The sequence below is a fragment of the Corvus cornix genome, chromosome 12 (assembly GCF_000738735.6).
Source record: "Corvus cornix cornix isolate S_Up_H32 chromosome 12, ASM73873v5, whole genome shotgun sequence".
NCBI lineage: Eukaryota > Metazoa > Chordata > Aves > Passeriformes > Corvidae > Corvus > Corvus cornix.
Genome location: NC_046342.1, coordinates 15,000,373 through 15,014,831, shown reverse-complemented (window position 1 = coordinate 15,014,831; position 14,459 = coordinate 15,000,373). Strand labels below are relative to the sequence as shown.

The 14,459-nt window shown below is 45.3% G+C and overlaps 1 protein-coding gene across 1 annotated transcript in view; it reads left to right on the top strand.

Annotated features, from left to right (window-relative positions):
- Positions 1 to 14,459, top strand: part of LRIG1 (leucine rich repeats and immunoglobulin like domains 1) — a 90,120-nt gene that overhangs the window by 62,560 nt on the left and 13,101 nt on the right. The window contains 4 exon segments of the mRNA XM_010390404.4: positions 209 to 352; positions 1,170 to 1,313; positions 5,831 to 5,974; positions 9,558 to 9,638. Of these exon segments, the coding sequence (XP_010388706.2) occupies positions 209 to 352; positions 1,170 to 1,313; positions 5,831 to 5,974; positions 9,558 to 9,638 (513 nt within the window).

Genomic DNA, 14,459 nt, shown 5'->3' with positions numbered 1-14,459 from the left:
GTCCCAGGGTGAGTTTGTTTAAGCGATCGCACCCAGCTGCCTTTCCTGCATAGCTCTTGGATTGAAAGTTTCCGGTGCTCTTCTGCTGTCTCCTGGGAACCACTAACAGAGGAGTTGTTGGCATTGCTGTCCCCATTGTGTGCTGCACAGATGAATTCGTGAGAAAGGACTGGGGTTTAATAAACTTGTATGGCCTTGGTGATTTTAGGGAGCTGAACCGGAATCGCATCCGCCTGATTGAAGGCCTGACGTTCCAGGGACTGGACAGCCTGGAAGTCCTGAAACTCCAGCGCAACAACATCAGCAAATTGACTGATGGGGCTTTCTGGGGACTAGCCAAAATGCAGATTCTGTAAGTTGGAGAAATGGGCTCTTTTCCCTTAAACAGCCTCAGCTTCAGCTGCTGTCACATCCTTCTCTTCGTTTTAGCAGAGATCTGTGGGCACCTATTCCACTTCTCATGCTTCTTTCTTTGTCCTGCTTGCTCAGTTGCTGCACCAGCTGTTTAGTTGACCTACAGTTTAAAAAAGCTCACTGCTTCACCAGGTGTTCAATAAAAAGAGCATTGTTTTTTTAAGCTGTGACACTATTCCTTTGAACGTCTGACTATTTGAACAATCAGCGTTGATCTCAATTGGTCTTTAAATATCTGGCTTCTGCAAATTTGTTTTGACTGATATATGGAAACTCTGTGTTGCAGACAGGATTATTCTACCTCTTGGGATACCTGGAAACCAAGCTGGCCATTCTTAGTGATGTTTTCTTTCCATACCAGAGAATATTGATTAGAAGTTACAGAGAAATACCTGAAGCTTCCAACACACTTGGCTTTTAGGTGTGTTTGCAAGGTCCCAGATGATGAAGGCAGCATATTTCTGGGTGCTGCTGTCACACAGCTGAGACTCTGCAAATACAAACTTGAATGGGATGCTTTAAGCCCGGTTTATTTGCAGTGGAGCTTCTCTCTGCAGTCACATCTCCTCCTGGGTATTTCCTTTGTGTTGTCCTTGAATTTCTATCCTTTGTTTGACAAGAAATGCCCACACTTGTGTCCATGGGTATGCAGGAAGGTGTGTACGAATGGCAAAAATCCCAGTTATTTTTGGAAATTCTTTCAGCATTTGACCAGTGCTGCTTATCTGTCAATTCCTTCTGATTTTTTTCCACAGCCATCTGGAATATAACAGCCTGACAGAAGTGAACAGTGGCTCTCTCTATGGCCTCTCCTCTCTGCACCAGCTTCACCTCAGCAACAACTCCATATCCCGCATCAACCCCGATGGCTGGAGCTTCTGCCAGAAGCTGCATGAGCTGTAAGCTGGTTTCTGTTGTGTAATGTTGGCAGGAGAGATGGGAGTAAGGAATTTTCTCAAGGCTTACAGCTCCCACTGTATCAACCTGTAGAAATGCAGGAACTGCAGGTTCCTAAGTGATGCCCATGTTATTTATGATGTTACAACCTTCAGAGCATCTGGTTAAAATACATTTGCACCAGAAACAAAGGCTAGAACCCACTAAAAATGCACAGTGCCCAAAGACCTGGAGAGCTTATGAGCTGTGGCTTGCCAGCATTTTTAGCTAGCGAGTTACAAGACTTGTAACTTGCCATAAAATAACTGCAGCCTGAAGGAAGCTTTGCTTTATCTTCTGTATTTACAAAGAACAATCATGCTTTCAACCAGCAAAGATTTGGCCCTTTAAAGGCAGTTCTCCTTATTTCTCCTGTTTACACTTTATCCTTTCTGTAGGGTTCAGTTGCTGAAAAGTAAATACATTGGCTTTGCTCTCCTGAGGTTTCCAGCTGTGAATACAGCCTGATAAATGAAAGAAAGCCTTGCTGCTGAGGGCAGCCCCACAAGAGTGTCTTTTGGGTCTGTGACACTGCTCAAAGCCTTTTTGAAGAGACAGACATGGGTGCCTGCAGTATTTACAGAAGTAGTTGTTATCCCCTTGGTGGGACTGTGGAAAGATTCACTTTTTTCTTTGGAGAACTTGACACGTGGTCAGTGGAACTGGAATTCATTCTGCTTGGTGCAGGGAAATGTTAGATGTTGTTAGGGATTCTCCTATCCACCAAAAAGCAGAATAGTAAAGCAGCTTCCTGCTGCCAGAGGTCTCACTCTGCTCTCCTACTAGAGGTTGGTATGTGCCCACTCAGCTGTGAGTCCCGAAACTTCTGGGCTGTGGATTCAGAGATAGGTGGACATGACACATGTAATTTCTTTAAGTTTAGAATTAACATGCCAGCCCTGTGATCTTCTGTTGAACCCAAATCATTCGTTCAGGCGTTGGTTATTTTTTGGGGGCACAAGGAAGTACTCTATTTTTGGTTTTAGTGAAATACATGCGTGATTGTTAAATTACCTAATTTTTCAAATTGCTGCAGAACTGCACATGCCTGACACAGTTCTGTGGACAGCTGCAGTTCCTTCATGTATAGATCCTCACATGATATTTTGCTAGATTAAGGCAGTGTTAATGGAGAGATCTTCAAGGCAAGAGATCAGAACTGGAACTGTGCTCTGTGGTTTGCTAAAATCTGAAGCATCAAAAAAAGGCGAACTTGCCTTGCCAAGGCACTTACAGTTGAATCCTTGGAACAGCCAAATGCAGATTGCTGTACTGCACAGCTCTGAGAGCTTTCTGCTCTCAGGACCAAATATCTGGTGCCTGTGCTGAGCTTCACTTCAGCCTGGGTTAGATGGGATGGGTAAAGCCCATCTGCACCTTTCAGGGCTAAGCTTGTCTTCTCTACCTGACACTGTCTTGCAAACCCTCAAGGTTTAGGTTGGAGTTGCATGTCATGCTGAGTCCTTTTTCTCAGGTACAGATTGGGATCTCATCCAACATGCAGTTCTAACAGTGAGCTGTCCTGTCTTAGAAGCAGTAATTGCAGAAACTCGGGTGCAGGCCTCACTCATGCTGGTGCAGGATGGGGTAGATTTGGAAAATGCCCGGTGGTGTGAGGTGGTATGAGCCACCGGGGTGTGCCTGATCTGCCAGGCAGGATTGTGCTGCCGTTTGAGGCCAGAGACACAGTCACAGAGATGAGAAAGGTGATTGTGTGGGTGTTAGCACATCCCCGCAAAGTACTACAAGCTCTTGCAGGTGTTGCCTTTAGGGTAAGGCTGCTGCAGGGAGCCATCAGATCTCCAAACTGAAACTCCCACAGCCAGAGAGTACCTGTAGAAGAGGTCTGTGCTGAAATTCAAGGGTGAGGAAAGGAAGCCATAGATACATCTAGACTGACTCTTGCACTTTGTTATCTGTGTATGTTTCATTCCTCATGGAAAGATCCTTGCTCACCTCCACTGTTGCTAAATCTACTGGGTTTCAGTTACCAGAAAACACCGTGGTTGTACAGGGAATGAATTTCAAAGTCTTCTAAGGAGGGAGTTGGTCATCTGAAGGAGGAGTTTTCTCTCATTCAGTTGCTGGGACAAAATGTGGCCCCAAGGCTCTGGTCTGATTTAAAAGCTGACAAGGAAAGAAAGCACTTGCCTTGTTATGAGCATGAGAAAGGGCTGATTGTATTCACCAGTCAGGTGCTAGAGCATCAGTATCATGGAAAAAACCACAGTGGGAGCACAGGATTTCATCAGAGGTAAATGGTGCCTTGCCTGCTGGGTCTCTCCCTTTTTACCTGTAGCTTGGTCAATGGGAATGAAGTATGTTAGATGTACCTGGTCCAGAACAGGCTGGCAGCAGCAGCCCCAGCTGCACAACAGGGTTCTGGTTAACCCCTTTCTGTACCAATTTTGGCATGGTGCTCAGGGAGCTGCTCTCCCACTTCTTGCCAAAAGGGTTGTGTAGACAAACATTGCCATTTATTCATTCATTCCAGTGATTTCTCACTGGTAGAGAGATGCCAAGGTCAGGGAAGCAGCAGAGATCTGCTGGCTTCTCTCAACCGGATAATCCACACTGCTGAGGGGGGAAACCTGATGTTTTGCAAATTGGCCTGTCCTGTGGCAGGAAGCAGAGCCCAATGTTGAAGAAGCCACCGCCAGGTGCAATCACTCCTGGAACCTTCCATGTGGTGACACCATTGAGAGAGTCTCCAAGTCCTGCTGCTGTCTGTCCATCTTGGGGTGACATCAGAACAAACAGAGGGAATGTGCCTTCACCAGTTGTGGCAGGAACTCTTATGTGTAGAATCAAAAGGAACTATATATTTTCTCAGTCAGGTTTAGGATTACTTTGAAAAATTTTTTTTTTAAGCCAAATTCTTTAATCGCAGGTGAAGACATAATTTTGACCAGATGCCAGTTCTTCATAACTAACACTATAGCTTCTTTAGGAATGAAGGTATGTTGTCCCATACCTTCAAACTCATTAATCTTTGCTGAATTTTCTCCAGAGCTTGCCCTCTGCCCACTCACACAGCTAAAAGATTGCACGTTTGCCAAGTAAATGACGCTCTCAGTGCTTTGGAGTATGTGTCTGTTTTGACTTAGGTTTTGGCTTTGCAGTGAGTTTCATGCAAGCCCTAGACACATTTTTAAGCAGACTCATTAACAGGCAGTACTAGAAGAGGAATTTGGAGGTTTCAAACTCAGTGAAATTTTTTTCTTGTTGTCCATACAGTGAAAGATTTCAGTGCTTGTTCAAAGCTGCCTAACTCCACTTTTTCAAAAGTTCAGCAGCCCAAACCGTCATATCTTTTGAAGTGAGTTGTACGTCCCGGTCACTAAGAAGGTTGTTTTGAAAATCTGGTGCCTGCTGCTACTCTGAGAGGTCCCTCATTCGACAGTCCAAGCTGGCTTTCCACAGCAGGGCTTTATTCTGGATAGAAGGTCGTTGCACAGTGTGTGAGGAGACTGCAGTGGCTTGTAGCTTCCCAATGCCTGCCCTCAGTGTCACGTCTCCAAAGCCTCATCTGCACCTTGCTGGGAGAGAAAAGCAGCTGCCTTCCTGCCAGCTTCCAAACTGCAGCAGGAGTAGTGTTTAAAAACAATCTCCCACACCAGAGATAATACAGGCAAGGGGAAGAGATAGATGGAAAACTAGGAAAAAAACCAACCCTCCAATAGTCTCTTGTAAGTGGAGAGGATTTAAGGCAAACAATGCTTCTTGACAAAGGGGAGTGGGAGGAAGGAAAGGTGGCTGGTTTACTACAGACACCTCCTTTCTGTGCGTGAAAAGAAGCATTCAATTGCCTTGTGGTGAAATGCTTTTGGCTCTGGACTGGGGTGGAGCAGAGGCACCCACACCCAGAGCCTGGGGCTTGCTGTGCACAAGTGCAGAACGATAAGACACCTCCTGAGTACAGAAATCTGGACCCTGCCAAGAGCGTGTGTGAACTCCAAAATCCATCTGTGTGACATCACTCTGCACCTCACAGGGTGTGGGGAACAGGGCCTGCTTTTCCCTGTAAGCCTCGGAGGGAGTCCAAATGGAAGTGAGGATTGAACACAGCCATCTGAGTGTTGCCTGTACCTGTGGGGACAGAGGGGTGGCACTCCCAGACCCTCACCCAGCTGCATGGGAGCAGGAGAAGCTCATCCCTGCTGTAGCTGACAGTGTGTGTGTTAGGTTGTTGGTCTTTGTCACTTCTGGGGCAGCCTCTCTCTGTAGAATGCACAGAAAATTTCCCCATAGCTGGGTACCAACTGCCTCCTGCTCCCTTAGTGTCATCCAGGCTTCCCAATGGGTATCTTGTGGCAATACTTGCAGGCTGCAGTCTTATTTCCTTATCCAGCTGTTATGTATGCAGCCAGTACCTCACCTCGTGTAAGGTGGTTGTGGGAGGCAGGCACTGGTTGGCTCAGAGGAGTTTGGAAAATACCAGATGGATTGACAAGGGCTGTTGTTACCTTTTTTTCCTCAGGATACTCTCCTACAACAACCTAACAAGGCTGGATGAGGGAAGCCTGGCAGACCTCGGGGGACTGCACGTGCTACGGCTGAGCCACAATTCCATCAATCATATTGCAGAAGGTGCTTTCAGGGGACTCAAAAACTTACGTGTCCTGTAAGTTGCTCTGAGCTTTTGTCAGACCACACTCATGTTCCCTCCAGTTTGTGTTCTGCTGAATGGTTCTGCTTTGGAGGTGCCTTGGGTGCCATGTCTGGCAGTTTCAGGTTTCTGAAACCACCTCAGCAGACCAGAAATCCCTGAGGTCCCATTCCTGCAGCTAATAGCAGTATTTTTCATGCTATCATATTGACTTTAATTGAAATGCTTAGAAAAGATTAGTTTCTTTTGGGTTATTCTGCACTCAAAAGGAGCAGGAAATGATTCCTTCCACTGGCAACACTGGAAATTTGAATATCCTCTTAAATGTGCTATTGAGCACTTCTGTGTTGTTACTTTTTTTAGAAAAAACTGAATATTAAATACAAAATTATGGGGTAAGATGATGTTAAGAAAAAAGCAATGGCAAAACAAAGCAATGTAGAAGTTGGGCTTGGGGTCTGACTGTACCAGAAGTGTAACAACACAGGAAGCTTCACCCAGTCTTCAATCCAGCCATAGAAATAAGAAGCTTTTGCAGGTACCATGCAAGTAACTGGAAGTCTTTAATGCAGTTGGGCTCATGAAATGTTCTGTGCTCTGATTTTCATGGTAAACCCTGAAAAACCAAAAAGTTGCCAAGGGCAAAGTTTCGTGTGCCTTAATACTGAATTGCAAAATGATCCATCCAGTGCTGGCTGTGGCCATTTACCACAGACTTTTATTTTAAAGCCACTCACACAATATAATACCTGGAAATGTGACACTGGAAATGAGCTTGCTAATCCAAATACCAGCTTGTAAGGTTTTAGGAGTAGTAGAGCCCATTAGACAGATCAGTGTGACTTTCTGTGGGATGCAGCTGTACCATTATGCACTGTTAACCCAAAAGCTGTGTTAGATTGAAGTACATCTGGGCTTGTCTTATGAACATCAGAAGATGAGGAACCCAGTTCCATTTCTGCAGCTGTTTTGTCTCGGTCTCCTTACTGGAACCTGCAGGGCTGCTGGCTGCTCTCCTCTCTCTGGGAGCTGCAGGCTCAGCACCTTCATCTGGCAAACCACAAAGTTCTCACAGTCCTTGTGACAGCACCAGACACATTCCCAGGCTGGTTGGGTTCAGCAAACTGATTTAATTCTTCCTTCAAAAGAAAAAAAACACACTTTGATACTTTTATTCCTCTTCAGAAGCCCATTGTGGCCTGAGTCATTAAAAGGAAATGGGAGCAGAAAGATCTCCCCTCTTTACAGGACTTTCTGCATCTTACTCTTTTCTTTATTGAAGTTCATCGTGAAGGAAGTGACTGGAAAGTGAGTTAGGGTTTTGTTTGCTTTTTTTAAACTTAAGCCAAAGCCTTTCAGCCACTGGGCATTCAGAAAGGGACCTCTCTGAGGCAGCTGTCAAGACCGGAACTAAAGGTTTCCAAAGAAAAATGGAGGGGAAGGGGAGCTGGTCGTTCTCTTTGCTCTGCAGTGAATGTGGAGCCTCTTTTATGTCCAGGGCAGAGGGGGGAGATGGAGTGTGTGAGCGAGCTCTAATTTAATAAAGAGAAAGGCCTATTGGGTCCTGCACCTGGTGAAAAAGAGCCGAGCATGCTTTAATTATGGGCTATTGTTGGGGAGCCTTTGGTGGGTGTGAAACTGCTGAAATGTGGAGCTATTCAAATAGAGGTCAGGCCCGGAGACCTCTGAGCACAATGATTAACAAGGCTTCGAGCATTCAAGCTCAGCCAGCCAGAAAGAATAGGAAATTGGCAACAGGGGCTGGGAGAGGAGTTGGAATACAAAGAGAGCTGGGCTAAAATACCCCACTCTTTTTTTCTCCCTCTCTCTATTTTCACTCATTTGTTAAAAAGGTTTTTATTCCTCCTTTCTAACACTAAACCTTTGAGTTTCCACTGGATGAACAAGCAGTACCATTTTCTTTCCCTTTTTCAAGAAAACACAATGTGTGGCAGTCAATTAATAAAAGTGTGTGTCAGAGCTCCTACAGGCTGTTCCCACTTGTCTGTCTCTGCCATGGGAAAGGGTTTGCCGCTCCAAAGACCAGCAGCCCGTGGTGAAACTGAAGAGGAGAAATGTCTGAGAAGGGATTTTCCCTTAAAAAACAAACAGAACAACAGACATTGGCTTGGCAACTGTTGGGAAAATGTAGAAACTAAGCTCCAGGAGGATGTTACTTGCTCCTGTCCGACTCGGATGGTGCTGGAAATTCCAGCACATCAAAGCATGTCTCCCGGACTCATCTCTTTGGCCACCACAGCATTATGTGCACCCACACCCCACAAGGATGTTGAGTTTTTGTCCATCCCTTTGCCACAGAGCAATCCACAGATCACCTTGACATCCACAATGATGCTGGCTAAGGCCAGGGTTCTCCAAGGACATGAGATTCAGGTCTCAGGCTGAAGCCAGCTGAGAACCAGGAATTGTGCCTTTTGGCCATCTGCCTTCACATCTTCAGTTCACCCTAAAGCAGCGAAAGGAGCAAAGACTGCAGCCAGCTGAGGGAAAGCTATTCCCATATTGCAACTGGGGCTTTCTTTTAAATTTCTTTTCCCTTCTTGTGAGTTACTGTGTATTTGTCCTGCCCAGCCCAGAAGCCACGCTGTGATGCCTGTGTCTAGAGTGTTGCAAAATGCAGGGGGACTTGGTTTTCTTTTTTTGGTCTTAATATTTTTTTATCTGGAAACATTCTGATAATCATCTTCAAAAGGTGCGAAAGGAGTACCTGAAGGCTCAGGGGTTATCTGGATAGTGAAGTTTGCTTTGGTGTTGGGTTTTGCCAGGTTTTAAATCAGAGTGATGTAACAAAACCAACAAAGCCTATTTAGTTTTTCTTTCTTTTTTCTTAGCATTGGAAATGATGAATTTCTGTCTGTGTTGCTGGGTATTCATTGCTAGCTGGAATTAAAAGCTGGGAGGGAAGGATTTTTAAACAGACTGTTTAAACAGCTTTTGTGGATCTCTCTGTTTGTTCTGTGTGCTTGTTTTTCTTCAGACCTCTTTGGCTCTTGTAATTGATGGTCAATTTGAGAGCCAAAAGAAGCTAACTGAAAAAGGAATTCTCTTGGTTTTTTTTAAATGGTTACACAAAGTTAGGCTGGTGTAGCGATGCTGGCACTTTCCTTTGCTGAGTTTTCAAGTTCATTGCCAGAAAAAATGCAGCTTTGTAGAAAATATACCAAATCATCTTCCTAGGATTCAGCTATAGACAAATACATGTATACACTAGAATACCTAAAGTGATGTTATTTCATGGTAGCAGCATTTAAGGACCGCTGTTTCTTTCAGCAGTTTATTTTAATCTTCCTCCTCCTGTTTGGATACACAGAACTAGAAATGGACAGAAACCTACATGGTAAAAAGTAGCTGTCTCAGAGGGTTTCAGCTAGGGCTCTTTCTGTTTTGCACCATCCCACCATGTGTCAGTGCAGGAGAAGTGATTAGTGCTGCTTTGCTGCAGGACTCTGCATTTTCTGGTAACTCAGGAGAAAATGGGAAGCTCTCATGCTTCACTCTCCAGCTTCCTCCACTTGTTTGTTACAGTGACACTTGGACTAAGGCGCTGATTCCAAGCTTTCTTTTGTCCTCTCCCCAGGGAACTGGACCACAACGACATCTCAGGCACAATAGAAGATACCAATGGAGCCTTTACTGGCCTGGAAAACCTGAGCAAGCTGTGAGTATCCCTGGGCTTGAATTCTGCAAGCCAGTTTTGTTGTGTGCCTGTGTAGGGTTGGGTCTGTCCCTTTTTATGCAGCCTCCCTCATCTTGGAACAAGACAAAAATCAACAGAAAATCTGAGATGTAGTAGTTTTTCAGGCTCACTGCAAGAGTGCAAATGTGGTTTTCAAGCACTGATGTTTCTAAGCAGGTAGAGGCAATTATTTCCTTTCAAAATGGTGAACGTATGGTGCCACATACTGCAGTTCAGACACACAGGAGAGAGAAATTTAAGCTGGTTTTGTGTATAAAATTCAGCACAACCATTCCTCACTTCCAAAAGCAAACAAGCAACAAAAACGACCCCTTGCAATCCTCAGTGAGGCACTGACTGATGCAGCAAATAACAATAAACAGAAGAGAAAAATCACGCCACTTCCTGTTACAACAGAGGATTGAAACAGAATTCGTTTCTGTGGGATACTCTGTCTGAGAGTGATCTTTTGGGCTCGGTTCCATGTGCAGTGACAATAAAAGGCACCATGGGGCACAGGCTCTTAAAGAGATAAAAAGAAACCCAAGGCAAGCATGCGCCTTGCAAATGTTTATGGCTTGCTTGGCCTTCACAAGGATTTTCACATTGCTCTGTACAAGTCCCTATTCCATTTGAAATGGGTGATATAAATCAGCCCTGTCAGAGGAGTCTCTGATGGCTTGTGACAAATCAAGAGTCTCTAATCATTACCTCTTGCCTTTGTTGAAGTTCTCAGCACCCCCCATGCCGCTGTCTCTGATGCTGGGATGGCACAGCCAGAGGTGCAGTAAAAGTACCTCGATGGATAGCAGATGGCTGGAATGAATCCTGGCAGGCGGGATATTGTCACGCTCTCATTAGAGACTCCTCGGGGAGTGGGATGAGCCATGGCAGGATTTGTGGGGATGTAGTGCTTAGAGAAGAAAAATTTGAAATCACAGACAGAGATGGCATTTGATCGTTGCTGAGGGGAGTCGCTGGGTCCATGCAGAGAGGAACCAAGTTGTAGCTGCACGTAAAGCGGGGCAGAAGGCAGAGAAGGATTTAAGGATGGGGGGAGCCAGGCAGGGAAGCAGAAGTAGTGTGGGGGTGAGAAAGAAGTCAGTAAGAATTGCTGTGCATGCAGAGTCAGGGAATCTTCCTATGACTGCCAGAAAAAAGGCAGAGGAGCAGATGTGGTGAGTAGAAGAGTCCTTGGCTGCCTGACTGAAGTGTTTGGTTTGTCTGAAGAACCCAGTGAAACCATGTGAGCAGCTTCAAGGGTGATGGGAGAAGAGACTTTATCCAGTGGGATTTGCAGGCTGTAGGGATTATGAGTCTGTAGTGCTGCTTTAACAAGGGAGAGAAACTGGTGGAAAGGAGCAGAGAGAGCTGTCCTTTTGGGACAACCACTGCTGGTGACACATCTCTCCAACAGGTCCACTGGCATGGGAGCAAAAGTAGTGGCCCCAAGTGATTAGGATATGTTAGAAATGCTGGGTGCAGATATCAGGAGAATGGTGATAAATCCAGAGGAGACAGCATCGAAGGAAAGAGTTCAGGAAAAGGATTCACTCAGAGAGCAGGAGCAGTGAGCCCTGATGAGCTGTGGGGGTCAGGCAGAGGCCAGGAGGAACAGCAAGGAGCAGAAGGAGGAAGAAAGGGGGCAGGGACAACCTGTGGGATTATGTGCTGGGAGCTCTGAGCAGAGCAGCTATTGCTCTCCTCTGTAAAATGCCGTGGCCTGATGGGAAGTTTATCACCCAGCACAAGGAACACCTCCAAAAGATGGCTGGTTTGGGCTGCCAGTAGCCAAGGATGCACTAAAGGCTTGTGCAAGTCTAAAGAAATTTGGTTTATGTCTTTCTTTCCTTTGTTGACTGATGTCTGTCATTGCACATGGACTTGGGCCAGCTTTGAGTCTGGCTGAGGGACATGTGCAGGGAAGGTTTGTGCAGGGGATTGCAGCACATTTCATAGCCTGGAAGAGCATGTGGATCAGGTTGGTTTGGGGCAGACAGGAGTGGTTTGATTACTTAACAGAGTGAACTGCTGTGGGACAGACAGCTTGCTGGGATCGTTCACTGTCAGCCGGAGTGTAAGGCTAAAAAACGCTCAGAACATGAAATTATTTTATTATAATTTCTTGAGGCATTTTGAGAATACTTGTGAGTGGTCACTTTTAAAGGGTTCTCCTCAGAACTGTTATAGCTTATCAACACATAAATCCCAAACTGATGATTTCTAAGGCTGAAGTGAGTATCAGGATTTTTTTGTAAATAAAAGATCAGCCCTTACAGCAAACATTTCACTGTGTGATTTAGGGCCTGTGTTTAAACCATCAACCGCTTTAAATGCATTAGCATACAAAAAGTAAATGGGCACTTCAGAGGAGACCTTCTGATGAATTAATAATCACCTCAGCTCTGTGGAGATTGCCTTAAAAGCCGTTCCCCTTTGATCTGGCACAGATTAGCCTCTGAAAGGACTTAGCACAGAGAGGGTTGTTCGCTGACACGAAGGTGTTAAATAGAGACGGAGAGGCCAGTCACTTTAGCCTTCTCTGAATTATATATGAAGCTCTCCAGGATGGAGAGCACAGGCCTAAATTAAAATGTTTCTTGAAGAAAGAGGGAGTAGAGAAGCACTGAAGCATAAAAAGCACCGGTGGAATCGCTGCGGAACAAGGAGGTTCCTAATTATTCAAGCTGCTAAATGTAACCGGCTTTTTGATGGCTTACTCAGCGAGATCTTCCTGCAGGTGCAAAACTGGCTGGAGGAGAAAATGCTGCAATGAGTTGTGTGTCTGGCATGTAATTACACTGGTGCAGTCTCCAGGAGAGCTTGTGCCTGGCTCTGCCCCATGGAGGAGGTTTTGGACAGCAGTGGGATGGTTAATTGTGGCTGTGTTCTGCTGCCTTCACATTCCAGCCTTCCACAGCCCTTTGATGGGGGCTGCTGGGTTCAAACTCTCAGATTTGTGGAGGCAAATTGAAATTGATTGAAATTAGTTGCAAGGAGTAATGAGTTTGCTGAGGCCTGACTTGTTAAGTGTGTTAGGTGTTTCTCATGTCCAGCCATCAAGTCATGTGCACCTACACAAGTGGTATAGTTGTGTATTCCCATCCCCAGATGTACTGCTTATGTCTGCACAGAAAAATAAACAGATACCAGCAGTATCTCCAATTTTCAAAGTCCAAAATCCACTGAACAATAATAGAAATCTACAGCTATCAAACCCAAGCTCAGCATAATTTTTTCAACAGCAGTTGCCCATCTAACTTCCACTAGAATCATTAAGGTTGGCAAAGATCTTTAGGATCATCAATTCCAACCATTAACCTAGCACCATCACCATGCTCATCATTAAACCATGCCCTGAAGTGCCATGTCCACATGTTTTTTCAACACTTCCAAGGATGGTGACTCTGCCGCTTCCCTGGGAAGTCTGTTCAATGCTTACAACCCTTTCTCTGAAGAAATTTTTCCTAAAATCTAATCTAAACCTCCCCTGGCGCAACTTGAGGCTGTTTCCTCTGGTCCTTATTTTATCCTTACCTCGTCCTTATAACACCCTTATTTAGAGATATGGCGCCAGAAATCAGTGTGTCTGGATGCAGCCATTTGACCAGAGTTTACATATAGTAAATTATTTACTGTATTAATCATTCTAATGGATTTTTCAAAGCCTTCATTAATGCAACATCCCTTTTACCAAATGATGGCACACACATGATTGCACACATCTTTTGGTGCTGGGGGTATTTGAAACCAGGCTTTCTGGGAGCCAATATATAACCAAATTATGCTGACATTTGAAAAGTGCTTTGTGGAAAGCCTTGACAAGTTCTTGGAAATGTATTTGCTCATGGAACGGCTGCACGTGCCCCATCCCTGTTCTTTCCCTGGACAATAAGCAAGCAGTGGGACCATCATAGTGTTAGGTCTTTTTAGGGTGCAGATACACGTTGCACCCTGTGTTGAAGTACAACTCTTGAAGGAAAACTCAAAATCAAATGCAGCACCAGATGTGCCTTTTTTTCACCTGAGGTGTGGGTGATGACTTGCACTGGACATCGTGTGGTGGTAACAGATGCACCTGAAGGATAAACCTTAGAGGGAGCCTGGGGAAGGAAAGCAAAAAAAAAAGTTCCTAATTAGTAACACTGGTTGGTGTTTTATTAAAACAGGTGAGGAGACCATCCATTTGGCACGAACCCTGCCCCTGGCCATTAGCACTGGTCAATATTTATGGAGAACTGTTGCTTTGGAGATGGCAGCTGGGCTGGGACCTCTCCAGCTGGCTGTTTTCTGGTGATAGTCCCCCTCATGCCACTGCTAATTTGGAGGAATGCTCTCTGGTCACAGATGCAAGCAAGCCCACTCCTCAGCTCTGGACATTACCTGTTCTGCCTTTCGCTCCTAGAAATTTTCCCTTGGCTGTGATCTGTTGCATGATGTTACTTTGCTGTTGTATTTACAAGGAAGGAATGAGCAGTGCCTCCAGTCAGCTGCTGTGTAAATGTGCAGCCCAGGGGCAGTCCTCAGCTCTGTGCGCTGATGGCTGCTCAGGCCAAGTACCAGTGAATAAATGGCCACTCTTTTTCCTGTCTGGGAAGAAGTCAGAAATGAAAAGTGTTGTGGGGAGAGACCAATATCTTGTTAAACTGTCACTGCACTTAATCCTGTCCACAGCCAGCCTGTGAAGAACAGAGGGGACCTTCTGTTACTCAGCAAGCTGGTTCCCAAGCACAGGAGCAAACCTGCCTTTTTACATGATATGGCACATTCCCTTTTGCGCTGTCATCACTATTAAATTCAAAT